The 13,828-nt window shown below is 42.7% G+C and overlaps 1 protein-coding gene and 1 pseudogene across 2 annotated transcripts; both read right to left on the bottom strand.

The window, feature by feature from the left end:
• Positions 1-5,958: 5,958 nt before the first annotated feature.
• LOC308171173 (induced myeloid leukemia cell differentiation protein Mcl-1-like) lies at positions 5,959-7,937 on the bottom strand (the record flags this gene model as incomplete). The annotated part of the gene is made up of 3 exons (XM_080546028.1): positions 5,959-6,096; positions 6,461-6,711; positions 7,541-7,937. 3 exons carry the CDS (start codon positions 7,935-7,937, stop codon positions 5,980-5,982), a joined length of 765 nt encoding a protein of 254 aa, XP_080402154.1. The 3' UTR covers positions 5,959-5,979.
• Positions 7,938-10,378: 2,441 nt separating this feature from the next.
• Positions 10,379-13,319, bottom strand: LOC308171172 (non-structural maintenance of chromosomes element 1 homolog; annotated as a pseudogene). The gene is made up of 6 exons: positions 13,308-13,319; positions 11,901-11,978; positions 11,645-11,791; positions 11,415-11,532; positions 10,576-10,702; positions 10,379-10,467 (listed from the first exon to the last, which is right to left on the bottom strand). The product of its transcript is annotated as a non-structural maintenance of chromosomes element 1 homolog (transcript).
• Between the last annotated feature and the right edge of the window lie 509 nt (positions 13,320-13,828).

Raw genomic sequence — 13,828 nt, 5'->3', positions numbered from 1 at the left:
TTTAACGATTAGTCGACTAATCGGATCATAAATTACAGCTTATCGCACAATTACTCAATCGCTCTTATTTAGCTATCATCTTCTAAATCAGCTTCTAAATTTAGCTTGAAGTTGTTAGTTGTTGTTGTAGGCATGTGCTAACTAAAAATAAAGACAATTAAAATGATTGTTCACTCAAAAATAGATATTTTAATGAACTTTGCAGATTTATTTCTGGCATCACTTGCATGTAATGTAAAGAGTAGTAGAGGGTGCAAACTGCTGAGTAAAATGAGGTAGGCTAGGCACTAGGCAACCAAAAGAATACAAAAACAAAAATAAATACTTGTACAGAGTACAAAAGTTTTGCTTTGCTTCACTCATCTATTGTGCAATATGACAACCCTAGTCGTCTATCTGTACAGTATAGTATAGTGGATAGTGTACATAGCCTTTATTTATGTAAACCAGCTCCTTCCCTTCTTGTGATGTTTTTAAAAGTTTTTTTTTTTCTTTCCTAACACCAGGGGAGCCACCCCTCCTAAATTTCGTTGTTTGGTACCTGTACTGTAGCAATGACAATAAAGACCATTCATTCATTCATTCATTCATCTCATAGTAGAACGCGCCTTCTTAGCACTGTAACGTTAAGACAACATTTTTAGCTATTTGATAAGTATCACTTTGATGACAACGTAAAATAATGTAAGAAGGCTTTTAACGTAACGATATCGTTAGGCAATAACAAGCTAACTAGCTTACCGAGACGAGCCATCGTCTTCCTCGTCATCTGCCACAACGTGCTTCCTTTTTAGATGCTCACGCATCATAGACGTGCTGCCATGATAAGCGAGTTCAGCTTTGCAAATTTTACATTTTACATTCTTTTTTTCAACGTTGTGGTTGAAATGCTCCCACACTTTAGAGGTACGAGGACAGGAAGACATTTTTCTGTTTGTTTTTCCGGGGAAGTCACGTGTGCCCCGGATGACCGACACTGCGCATGTACATCAAAGACACTGGGAGACGCTAGCCAGTGGCAGCTTCAGGGAAGAAAAACGAATGCTTATCGAATGAAATGAATGGTCTTTATTGTCATTGATATAGTACAGGTACCAAACAACGACATTTGGGAGGGGGGGCTCCCCTGGTGCTAGGCAAAAAAAAAAAAAAAAAAACGCTTATTTCAGCTCCCAAAAAACATGCGACTACGGCGATTACCAAATATGTCGGCGACGATTTTGGTAGTCGACGTCGTCGTGACTAGTCGACTAATCGTGGCAGCCTTAGTGCTGGACAGTGACAGTGACACTGTGGTGCTTGACAGTGACAGTGACAATGACTTTGTTCACTATATTGATGACTTTGAGGAGGAGGAGGAGAACGAGGAAGACAATGACTTTGTTCACTATATTGATGACTTTTGGGGCTTTTCCACTAGAGGGCTGACCCGGGTCAGCCCGGGCTGGCCTGCTTCTTTGGCGCTTTTCCATTTGTCGGCCTGGGTCGGGTCGCTTCTTTAGCTACCCATCGTGAGCAGGAACCATAGGTGCCGAAGGGTACCTTTTTGCCAGGCTGCGTGTGACGTGTGACGTTGTTCACTATATTGATGACTTTGAGGAGGAGGAGGAGGAGAACGAGGAAGACAATGACTTTGTTCACTATATTGATGACTTTTGGGGCTTTTCCACTAGAGGGCTGACCTGGGTCCCTGGGTCGGCGCACGGAGACGGAGGCCCCCCTGGTGGGGCTACCGCAGCAGCAGCAGCAGAAGCCTCCGGGTCTGGGCGGGTCACTCTCCTCCAGCCACAGCCAGTACACCATCCTCCTGGAGGAACCCCCACCACCACCCCACTCCTCCTCCTTCTCTTCCACCCGGCCAGGCTGCTCCACACCGCCTCCTCCTCCTCCTCCTCCCCTCCACCCCCACCTCCATCGCCCCAGGGAAAAGCACCACCACCCCCACCACCACCACCACCACTGCCAGGGCAGGCCTAAGCTCCGTTCCCTCAGTGTGCAGTATCAGGGCTCTACGCTAACCTTTTTCACTAGGAGCACATGTGCTCCTAAATGAAACATTTTAGGGGCACACAAATAAATTTAGGAGCACAGTGAACATTTTTATTATAACACATTTTTATTAGTGATTTTGCAATTTTTTGCACCAAAATCACACATTGGCCCATGCCTACAGCCCTACTAGCCGCAGAGTTGATGGTAGTGTTGTTCCGATACCATTTTTTGATCCCGATACCGATACCTGACCGTGCAGTACTTGCCGATACCGAGTACCGATCCGATACCACGGCGTTTGAAAAAACAAAACAAAAAAACATGTTTTTTGAGCCGCATACTCACCTTGATGTAAAATTATTGCTAACACTTAGTCTGGCACTGCTCAAAACCTTTGTAAAACAGGAAAAAATACCAACAGAGAGTGAATGCTATAGAACTTTTTTTTATTGTCTACCTGGTATGGTGACAAGAAAATCAACCCCTTATAAAACCTGAAATGTGGCTCTCACAGATGCCAATCAGTGCAATATCCATTTAAGATATAAAACAGTCGTAGTAGTAGTGCAACAGCAAGTTAACATTTACAAACAAAATAACTTTAAGATATAAAACAGTCGTAGTAGTAGTGCAACAGCAAGTAAACAATTACAAACAAAATAACTTTAAGATATAAAACAGTCGTAGTAGTAGTGCAACAGCAAGTAAACACTCAAACCTTACTTCTGAGTAAGCAGCATCACTGGCAGATTAGCCTTGAGAAATAAAAGCATCTCAGCGTTTTTGGCACTCAGCCTGTTCCTCTTATCATCTAAAATATGTCCTGCTATGCTGAAAAGTCGCACGCTATCTACACTTGTGCAAGGTGCACAGAGGAAGACCTAAAACTCTCGCGCTAATAGTTGTTGTTGCTATGGGCCTTAGCCTAGCTTAGTGACTTCCTGCTTGCGGGGTCACATGACGTCGCTGAACACTACCTACACTACGTTCTTGAAGTCGCGCTGGAACTCTGACCAGCACTCGTGGAACGCCTCTCGTCCAATCAAAGCACTCGGTCCCTTTATGACGTCGAGCCCAGTGTGCGCTTCGGCGCTCTCGGAGCGAATCGACGAACGCAGCAAATGCCTTATGATATTCGTGGTATTGAAAGTCCTTGCGTGCGTTCCTCCGCGAGGAATTTCTTTTGAGCAGAGATTACAAACTGCATATTTGTTGTCTCTTTCCGACACTGTGTAAATTTGGTATCGGGTGTTATTATTTGTTAGTACTCGCCGATACCGATACCAGCATTTTTGTGCGTATCGGTGGCCATGCCGATACTAGTATCGGTATCGGAACAACACTAGTTGATGGCATTGTATTATGGTAACTAGCTGTGTCAAGTTCTCCTGGTTAGCAGCATGTTCATTCATTCATCCATGTCATGCCTGTCAGCTAGCAGCTAGCAGCCCAGCCAGGCTTTAGGGCTAGGTCTGTCAGCTAGCAGCCCAGCCAGGCCATGCAGAGGTCTGTCTCCATGCTGCCCACCTCCCTGCTGCTGGGTCAGGCTACATCAGTCACACACGTTGGCCAGACAACTCCACATCTAGGGGTATTAAACTACCCCACATCCAGATGACCAGTCCCCAGCCCCATGCTGCCCGGGGTGGTGACATGTGGAGGTGGCCAGCCCAGCACGGTGCCTCTGCGGCGGCTAGCTGTTAGCACACCACCATCCCCGGGGGTCCCACCTCTCTGCCACACTCAAGTACAACATGTTGCATTTTCATGCCATTAGGCAACTTGCTTCCTAGGGTTTCCTAGGGTTAGAGATGCATTTGGACTTCTGGAGTACCTCCACTACTTTCAATGGGTTCTGAAGGTCTGAGAGCTTTCTACTTTCTACCCTGGGTAGTTAACCCTGGTTGTAACCTTGGGTTCAAATCTGGAGTGTGTGGGACCAAATCTGTAGATGTGGTGAGCTAATGAAGCTAATGAAGCTTGAGATGAGAAAAGGGTGCTTGTCTCTTTAAGGCCCAGGAGGGAGTTAGCGATTAGCGATGTTAGCTTAGCGCCAGTTTAACAGAAGTAACTTCACTTTTAACATGACTTCCCGTGGTCGTAGCGGGCTGGCTGACGGCTTAAAATGTGGCCACACGGTTCGCGCAGATTTATTTTTAGAAAGAAAGAAAAAAAAAAAAAAAACTGTACTCGCACAGTGTGCTCGTGAATTTATTTCCCTAGTCGCACAGATGTATTTTTAGTCGCAATTGCGAGTGAAATGGTCGCACTGTCGAGCCCTGCTATGGCTGTGGTGTATGTAGAAAGGCCTGTGACTGTTGTTACCACAGCAGCGTATCTTCTAGGAAATAGCAGCCTTGCATGTCTCCGGGGGGGTGTGAATAAACAACATGTTTGAGTGGGTGCAGCAAAGGGGAGTTAATGCGAGAGGAGCCGACGTTCACGCGAAGTTACCAGGAAATAGCTGGGTTAGACCCCACTGCAGACTTCTCTTTTCTGCATATCTTTTTCTTTTTTTTCCTTTGCTAAGGAGGAGAAGTGAAGTATCAAAGTTCAGAACAGGTTAACAGTCAAACTTCTGCTTTATTGATGAGTATACTATCAATCATCAAAAGAACAAAACAAGATAGTCACAACCTTTGAGCTTGTAAATCTTCTATGTCAGGAGTACTGTGGAAAGTGTGAATATATAACTTCTGCAGATTAAGCAAATTCCAAATAAAACGATGTACCATGAGACTAGATCTAGCATTCAACTTTAAAAAGGGGCAATCTGGGATTCAAACAACAAAAGTGCACACCCTGCTTTTTGTTTTGTTTTTGGTTAACAGCTGATGGAGCTGGAGAAATGTTACCACTCAATTCAGACTGAGGTATGGATGCAAACACTGACCATTAGTGAAGACAAAAATATATAGTTTTAACCATGATTTTAGGGAAGTGTTGTTTACGTTTTCTTTTTTACATTTGCATTGTTTACAAACAATGGAGTAAAGCAAAAAAAACAAACCAACACTAACAAGCTTCTGATGGGGTATAATTAAGTACGTAAGGCGTTTATAAGATATATGATCAAGAATCGATGGATATAAATCATTAATTTAGGTAAAAGTAAATGGATGTACCAATCCCAGATTGCCCCTTTACCGGCCCACAACATTTCACCCCACTTTTAAATATAGCTATCCTGTTGTTATTTACGTATTTGCACTGATACCCACAGGCAAATTGTAAATCAAGTACAACATTTGGAAATGCATCGGCCTCCTAACAACATTCAGCTGAAAGGCATGAGGCTAAAGATGTTCCTGACTCTTATCCAACGTGCCCATCCCTCCTAGCATTGCCTAGTGCAATAGCCTCAATGTTTCCCTAAGCAGGAAGCACCTATGCAAATTCACTGCCCGCCATGCCTAGCATATCATATCCACCCTTTGGAGAACCTGAAGTTATGAATGGGCTGTACAGAAATCAGCTTGATTAAAGTATGACATGCAACATATACTGCAGCTCTTCCTGCTTGTATTCCCTCCTACTGTTTGTTCACTTTCATCCGCATAGCCCTTGTTTACTTTCTTGGTTGAATTCGGGGCTTTCTTCCATTGCAGTGGCTTATCTTGTTGATATACATGGATGTTTATACAAGTTGTTGGCAGCAAAAAGGCATTTTTCAATATTTATTACAAAAATAAATTCTATACAACTGTACATAAATAGGAGGAGTCAGGTGATGGGTTTGGGGATGGGTCTACTCAGACGCTAATCACAGAGTTCTACTGTGTCCTCATTCTGACCCTCCAAAACTAGAAGATATTGGGGCCCCGAAATTAACGCGGTGGGCAAAAAAAAAAAAATCATTTTGTTATTCCATGGTGGTATTCCTCACAGAAAGAGAGGAGGAGAGAATGGAAGTCCCGTGGGGATGGTCATTTTTTCTTGCTTGACAAGAATGAGAAAAAAACCGAAAGTCTCTTTAGTCCATGACATTCACCTGATCATCAGAGCGAGTGTCGCCCCGATGCCTGCAAACCCTGCCACCGCCATGAGCGCTTTCCTCACTGTCGACTCAGGGTCCTCCACGTGAAAGAACTCTACAAACCCATCCTGAGGAGGAAACAAAAGGCAACCTAGGGTTAATTTAATCAATAGTATAAACAGTTCTAGTCTGTCCCCCACCCCTGCCTTTTTAAAGGGAGAATTTCCGGGTTATGATAAAACACCAGAAGATTAGACTGATTCCAGACATGCCAAGAAACCGGTTATTATTAATTGTGCAAAAGCAGTGAAAAGCAACAAATCGTGTCTTCACTTTATCGATGATGAGCATCGCAGACCATACAATGATTCACTTTGAACCAGTAAGTGATGACATGTATGTAGGCAACGTTGCACAACACAATGGTTATGCAACATCAACACTTTTGACCCCACATCCTCCCAAAGCGGAACACACAAGTACGTGACTCACCCATGAGTTGTTCTTGACCAGCCATTCCCGCTGGTCAGAAAGCAGATACGAGGAGATCTCTTGGCCCACCGACTCTATGCAATCCTCCTTGCCCCTCTCCTTCAAGTACTGACACAGCACAGCCCCGAAGGCCACCAGACTGGCGATGCGACCCCAGTTGGTCAGCCCATCGCTGAAGATGTTCTTGGCCACGGACGTGACAAAACTCATGTCATCCCCTCTCTCGTCCATCCCGAGTTTTAGGAGCATACCTTAATGTCAAGGTTTGGGTTAGAAACTTATTTTACACCTAATAATAACAGCTAGCAGTAATCCAATTGTCATAAAGACAACATAGCTACATATGTCTGGTGTAGTATGTAGCCCATCATCATCTCTTAAGTTTCAGCTTAAGTTTGACCGAATCGCCGCTACTACTACGCTTCTTAATTGCTCCTGAGATTTCTACTTCCCCCCTCTTGTACTTTCTCCAATGTCTAAAACAAAAAAACATTTAAAAAAAGTTTTTCTTCTTCTTCTTCCATCACGACGACTGCCAGTGGCCCCTGGCCTGAGCTAGATTACTCTTCCTGCTACCACTGGTGGATTGACGATTCACTCACTTAGTCATCAAATGTAGTAACGATTGTAAGAAATTGCTTTGGGAAAAGGCGTCTGCCTGCCTATCCCCTAAATGCCCAAAATGTAAACGTAACTATAGTATAATTCTCAGCAAAGTTGGGACGAAATCTACTCTCTACTACTATGCTTCTGTAAACCCAACAGCCATGTCGTGAGCTTAGAATGATAAGGTTCTATCTCCGTTTAGAATGATAAGGTTCTATCTCCGTTTAGGGCAGTTCAGAGATATTGAGCGTCAACGTTTTTACATTCCATTATGTTTTGTGAGATGGAACCTTTGTATTTTATGAATTACTAACTCAAAAATGTCAACATTTTAAAAATAACACCACACAGGCATTAATAAACACCTAATGGATCAGATTATGTAAAAACAAAACTACATTTTGACCAAAAATGGAGATCCTAGAACCTTATAATTCTAACGTCACGATGTTAGAGCCTAACAACTCAACTCACCATTATACGCGTATCGGTGTTTGGCTATCACGTCTTCCACCACCCGTTTCATGGTGGACAGAGGCTTGCTTCTTGAGGTGTTCCACCTCGACTGAGGAGAGTTAAGTTCCGTATATTCCCGATAGAAAGCATCGACGAGCTGCCTGGTGTCGTGCTCCAGGACCCCCACATCCCCCCCCGGGGCCCCGCACCCAGGCGACGACATCTCGGCAGGGGTGCAGGGCAGAGAGCCGTCGTCGTCGTGGTCCAGGGCTCTCTGGTTCTTCTCCAGCAGGCTGTTGTTGGTAGTCTTATGGTAGTCGTTGACCCCTAGTTGTTTAGGCCGTGTCGGCGGTGTCCCCCCTCCTGCCCTGGCCTGGCCTCCAGAGCTGCTCTCTCGCTTCCCCGTGGACAACATGTTCAGCATAATGGCTTTAAACACGGTTTAAAAGAAGGGATTAATTAATTTAGAGAAAGAAAAAAAGTAAACAAAACCCCTAATTGTTGAAGGTTTTAGGTAGGTTGCTAGCTTGTGTGTGAGACACAAAAAAAGAAGCTAGCCTTTTACCGTGCGACTCAAACGTCCTCCATCGCTGTGGAAAGTAAAGCGGAAACGAAGAGACGCCCTTTGTCGCTGTGGTGGTGTTACACTGTCAGAGTGGGCGGGGCCGAACACTGAAGACCCGCCTCCTTCGTATCGGGGTTGGTTGCCAGAATGCCTTATTTTTTTTGTTGTGGGAACGAACACATTTGACAGGCAAGAGATTAATGAGTTATTATAGTTGGAAGAAGAATGCATTTGATTATGACGAACCAACCCCTAAAGGTTGTATCCTTTATTATGACGAGCCCCCCAAATGGTTGCACCTTGCTGAAGTTAGTAAACTAAAACAGACAAGTGGCCTTTAAAAAGAAGAATTAGAAGAATAGTTTGTATCGCCATGCAATCAACTTGTCAGTCTATTGTTGGTATTTGAATTTGGTATTTTATGCTCTAGGCAAGGGGTCGGCCATAGATGACGATCCTGGAGCAATTAGGGGTTCAGCGCTTTGCTCAAAGACACCTCGGCACATGGCCAGCTGGGGTTCGAACCGCCAAACCGCCAACCTTGCAATGATTCGACACCAGCTCTTCCTCCTGAGCCACTGCCACCTCTTTAAGATACACCATGGAAGTTTAGTTTACCGTTGTTAACTCCAACACACATCCAACATACATGTTCTTGCCTTGTTACCCAACATTCCTTCCTTCTATGACAGTTCATGAATCATGGGAAGGTGTGGACAAGGTGCGCCCCATTCTTGGCCAATAAGTTCATTTGTTTACATTCTTTTTTTCTGTATTCATTTTGGCTCAAGAGCACACCCAGCCCCAGAGGCAAATCATTCATTATATAACTTCAGGGTACTCTACGGCTGCGATAATGTGGTCTTGCCCCTGGTAATCAATGTCCAGCAGACCGAATATATAGTTGTGCTGCCCTCTAGTGGTCTAATGAAGGTTGCGTAATGTAGACCAGGGTTGTATTTAATATTTAATTATATTAAACAAGCATATTTAATTATGTGTTCCCAAATTATTCCTGCAGATACTTTCAGAGATGAGGAGTAATTTCCATAATTTATTCAAACAAGGCAAGACTTTTTAAATGTAACAACCTAATGAACCACAGGTACAAATTATGTAAACACAGCTTTCCATTTAAAACGACCGTTAAATAATGAAGCGGTTTTCACATTTCACAGAATTACACCCCAAGAAACAAACTTAAACTAAAATTAAGATAATCCACTAACAATTACACTTTTTCTCACTGCCAAAGTCAATCTAATTATAACAAGTGGCACTCTAGTGCATATGCTTTGGGGATGTCCAAAAACCCAGGAGTTTGGGCTAGCCATACATGGTTTTCTGGAAAAAATTGTTGGCCTTGACATTCCGTTCACCCCCAGTCTTTTTATTTTGGGTGACCCCAAAGCATTAAGTGAGGTGACTCCACCACTCGCCAATTGGATCCAGACTGCGTTAATGCTAGGACGGAAACTATTGGTTAAAGAGTGGAAGGCCTCATCAGCACCAGCACCGTCTCTGTGGCACATTTCTCTTGGGCAGCTGGCAGCCTTAGAACAATTATCATATAGGCTGCTAGAGAAGGTGGAGGATTACCGCTTGAAATGGGGGCAGTATCACTCATATATTGAGAAATAATGGCAATTCCAGCTCATGTAAATAGCAATATTTTTTAATTTTTAAATTTACTTTCATTTATGTATAAATAGCAATATCCCAAATGTAAAACGTGAAAGTAAACTGCTATAAGTAGGATTGTTATGCTGTAGATTTATATTGCTGTACATCACCTTCATGTTTTGTTGTGTCTATTATTTGTCTTTTTAATTTATTGTCCAACGTCAACTGTTACTTGTGATGTATGTCTGTTCATTGTCTGTTTATTGAAAATAATAAAAACTATAAATCATAAAAAAAATTATAACAAGTGGCAACATTTTATTTAAACAATTAAACATCTTAAATCTACCAGATTCAAGCACAGAAACATGCAAGTAGAAACTTTGAGTTAAGGCTACATTCCATTAAAGCATAACTCAACACTGAACTGCACGGTCTGATCTACATAAGAATGAAATCAGGGACTTCCGGTGGCGAAACTTGCAAGATGGCTGCTTAATTTCGAGCTCCCGATAAACAGTTAAAACTAACCCCCTTAATTCATAAACTTTAATACAAATCATTATAAAATATATTGGAATGAGTGGGGGAAAGAAAACTAGAGGACAAAAGATGATATGATTCAAAATTCAAACCAGGGATATATCAGTATTGAAATAATTTACTATTTATGTTCTCCTTGATCTACGGGGATGGGTTGATGTTGATGATGATGTTGACTGGCTCTGAGGGGCCAGTGATTGAGGCCGATTCACTTCTGAAATGAAGAGAAGCACATTTTTACTTAATAACGTTTAGTGATACCACGTGGCATAAGTAATTCAACTAACAGGGAGACATGATAGAGATTATAGAACGGTTTTACCTGGAATCTCATGTGGCCAAAAGTCCTCACAAGCAGGGCATCGTGGATCAGTCCTTCCTTTGAAATATCTGGCAACACAATGGGTGTGCATTTTGATGCCACATGTAGGGCTCTCACACATTTGGCACTGAGGGGAAAAAGACCAAATCATCACAATGAAGAACGGAGCCAAATTATTTGCCAATCAAGTTAATTCCATTGAACATTATTAAGTTTCACATTTGTATTTGGCTTTGGGGAATTGATGAAGATACATTCTAAAGTGAAAACATGTTGTCAATTAAATACCTGACCTGACCCCTATCTATCTACCCTCCCTCCACCCCCACCCAGAGAGCTTTGGACTGTCTGGATATGAACACTTGAACACTTGATCTCTGCACTTTATATTTATACTAATTATGACTCTTGCACTATGATGTTGGTTTGCACTGTCTTGTCCTGTCTTGCACCTGTCCTGCTGTAAACCGTGCTCCACTGTCCCAAACCAAATTCCTAACATGTTTACATGTCATGGCAATAAAGTCAAAAAATAATAAAAAAATACCAATATTGTGCTCAATTACCAAACACACACACATAGGCCTATATATGCCTGTATATCCTCTTTAAAGAGTATCTGGCAGACCTTGGAGATTACAACATACAAATAATAAATGTTATATTTATATATACAGCACTTTACTAGAGAAAACAAAACACACATCATTAGAAGATGGAGGAACAAAGGAACTGGAAGAAAAACATACAGTATGGAGAGCAGAGTGTTAAGTGTGGATAGTAGACATGGTAATCAGCAATGAATCATTGCAATGACACCTTTTTACTTGTGACTTTACCTGCAAGGCAATAGTGTGACAAATATGTCAGACCTTGACCTGGTCCTGGGTACATCGATCGAATGTATGGCTCCATCTCCATTACACAGCGAGTGGAGAGGGAGTATTCCCCATGTTTCTGAAGAAAATATAATAGATTTAATAACGAGTCCTACGTAACACAAGAACTCCTCTGAGGACTTCCAGAGTTAAGGGAAAAAATGTGCAGTAGATACATTTTCAGACAGTACCTCATTTAGCCATTTATCCTGAACAAGCCTGTTCAATACATATTCCGTTTCCTTTATCTTTAGTTTCCTTGCCACAATGCTGTCAGCACAATTCAGAATTTCTGTGGACGAGGCGGTTCCATTATCGGACTCGACAATCATGTCCATCTGAAAACATAGTACTACGACATTAAGTATTATTAATTGTAAAGTATTGTCAATGAGGTCCATATGTCATTGAGCAAATATTGGTAGCTATGAATAGATATCCACTAACTGTTTTCCTGAATAATTCCAACTCATTGTCTGCATAATCTGATGACATTCTTGTCACATCAGTCTCAGCCATGTTCACCTAGACAGGAGAAGATAATATTATACGTAAGGTTGATGATTCCATGAACTAATGACAATATCAAGACTACTGATCCATGTATAAATCACCAGTTTTTATACTGTCAAATGTTATTGCATCAACCCTCAGTATGGCCTGGGAGAGAGGGAGAGGCCCCAGAGCTCTGTCCACGGTCGCTCTCGCAGCATCCAGTACTGCAGCCTGCACGAGGAGGCCTCCAAGGTAATGCATGGATGCTGGTTCAGGACCCCAGTTTAGAGGTGTGCGTGTGCGTGTGCGTGTGCGTGTGTGTGTGTGTGTGTTAGGGCTGGGACGACGCTACGTCGACGTAATCGACTACGTCAATACGTCGACTTGCGTAATGTGCGTCGTGGCGGGGGCGCTGTTTCGCAAATAAGTTAGCTTTCGTTTTTGCTAGCGAAATAGCTGATAGTATGTTGACTGCTCAAGGAGAATACATATTTGAAAGTACAGAATGCCTGAGAGCCTTATATTGCATTATATTACGTTATATTTTGAATGGTCATCTGGTGCCTGAATATTGTGTTTTCCTTTACATAAATAATGACAATTCCACCATAAATTGATGCAGAAAGGGCACAAATTGGTGCATATCAATTCACCAGAATGCAAGAAATTAAGTGTTTGATGTTTAAGGACCCCCAGACAGCCCTGCTTCATGGGTCCCCCCCGATGTCAAACACCACTGGTACCACCTCCGCCTCATTTTGAGCCAGGAAAAAACCTGATGGCCATGTTGGCATTCAAGTTGGCTAAACATAGCAGTGCAGTGTTTCCTCCAGGAATTTTTACATTAGTGGCGGAGAGCCCTCGATTTTTTTCGCGTGCACGCGCATGAAACGCACATGCGTGCTCAAAACAACGACCTAATTTGGCTCCGTCTCAAACACAACAGGAAAAGTATGTCCAACTTGGCGAAAGTTTCCGAGTATTTCCAACTTGCGCGAGTTCTTCAACTTGCGACAGTTTTTCAGCAGGGATGGTTGAGTCTGCACGGTTCTCATGCCGGTTCACATTTAGACCAATCAGGAGTAGCCCTTGTGTCACGTCGTCAACTGAATGTTTAATGTCATTAATCTGATTTTGGATCAGCGGTTAGAGAGAGATGGGCGTGGATTTAGGTGCACTTTTAGTCAACATCCATTATAGCGCTGATCTAGGATCAGATATATTTTAATCAGCTAAAATGTTCAGAGGTGTATTTTTTATTTTTTATTTTTTAATTTTTTAAGTGGACTGAATCAATTAGTGGCGGAGGAAATTCATTCGTGCCGGCCCGCCACCAATAAATGCATATAGAGGAAACACTGGTATTGGCATCTGTGATATCTACTCCGCTAGGTGTAATTCGGAAATCTGTTCATTGTTATTACACATTTATTATATTCAACAATGCAAGACAGATGGGTAAATGTAACTTAATAGAGGAATTGAAGGGGATTGTTGTTATCCCAACATGATAATCAGTTGACAGCCCATACCATTGTCTTCCGACGGGTTCTTCAACAGACAGTTGGGAAGCCAGAGAGATCTTGGTTGCGCTGACATGAGACAATTGTGTCCATTCGGTACTCTAAGTGACCTCTCTCATATAAGCCGGAGTGTGTTATGTTCACTCTGCATACACGTTAAATTCCACAACACTCTGGTCTCAGACAGGGTATGTCTGAGTTCAACAGCTTATCCTGTAAGTAGGGCTGGGACGATGCGTCGACGTCCACTACCCCCCACTACCTCTCTCTCTCTTGCTCTCTCTCGCTCTTTCTTTCTGTCTCTCTCGCGCTCTCTTTCTCTCGTCTGTTCGTCTGTCTCTCTCTGTCCATCTGTCT

This window comes from Nansenia antarctica (assembly GCF_963989245.1).
Source record: "Nansenia antarctica genome assembly, chromosome: 15".
Classification (NCBI taxonomy): Eukaryota; Metazoa; Chordata; class Actinopteri; order Argentiniformes; family Microstomatidae; genus Nansenia; species Nansenia antarctica.
This window is presented reverse-complemented; position numbering and strand designations above follow the sequence as displayed.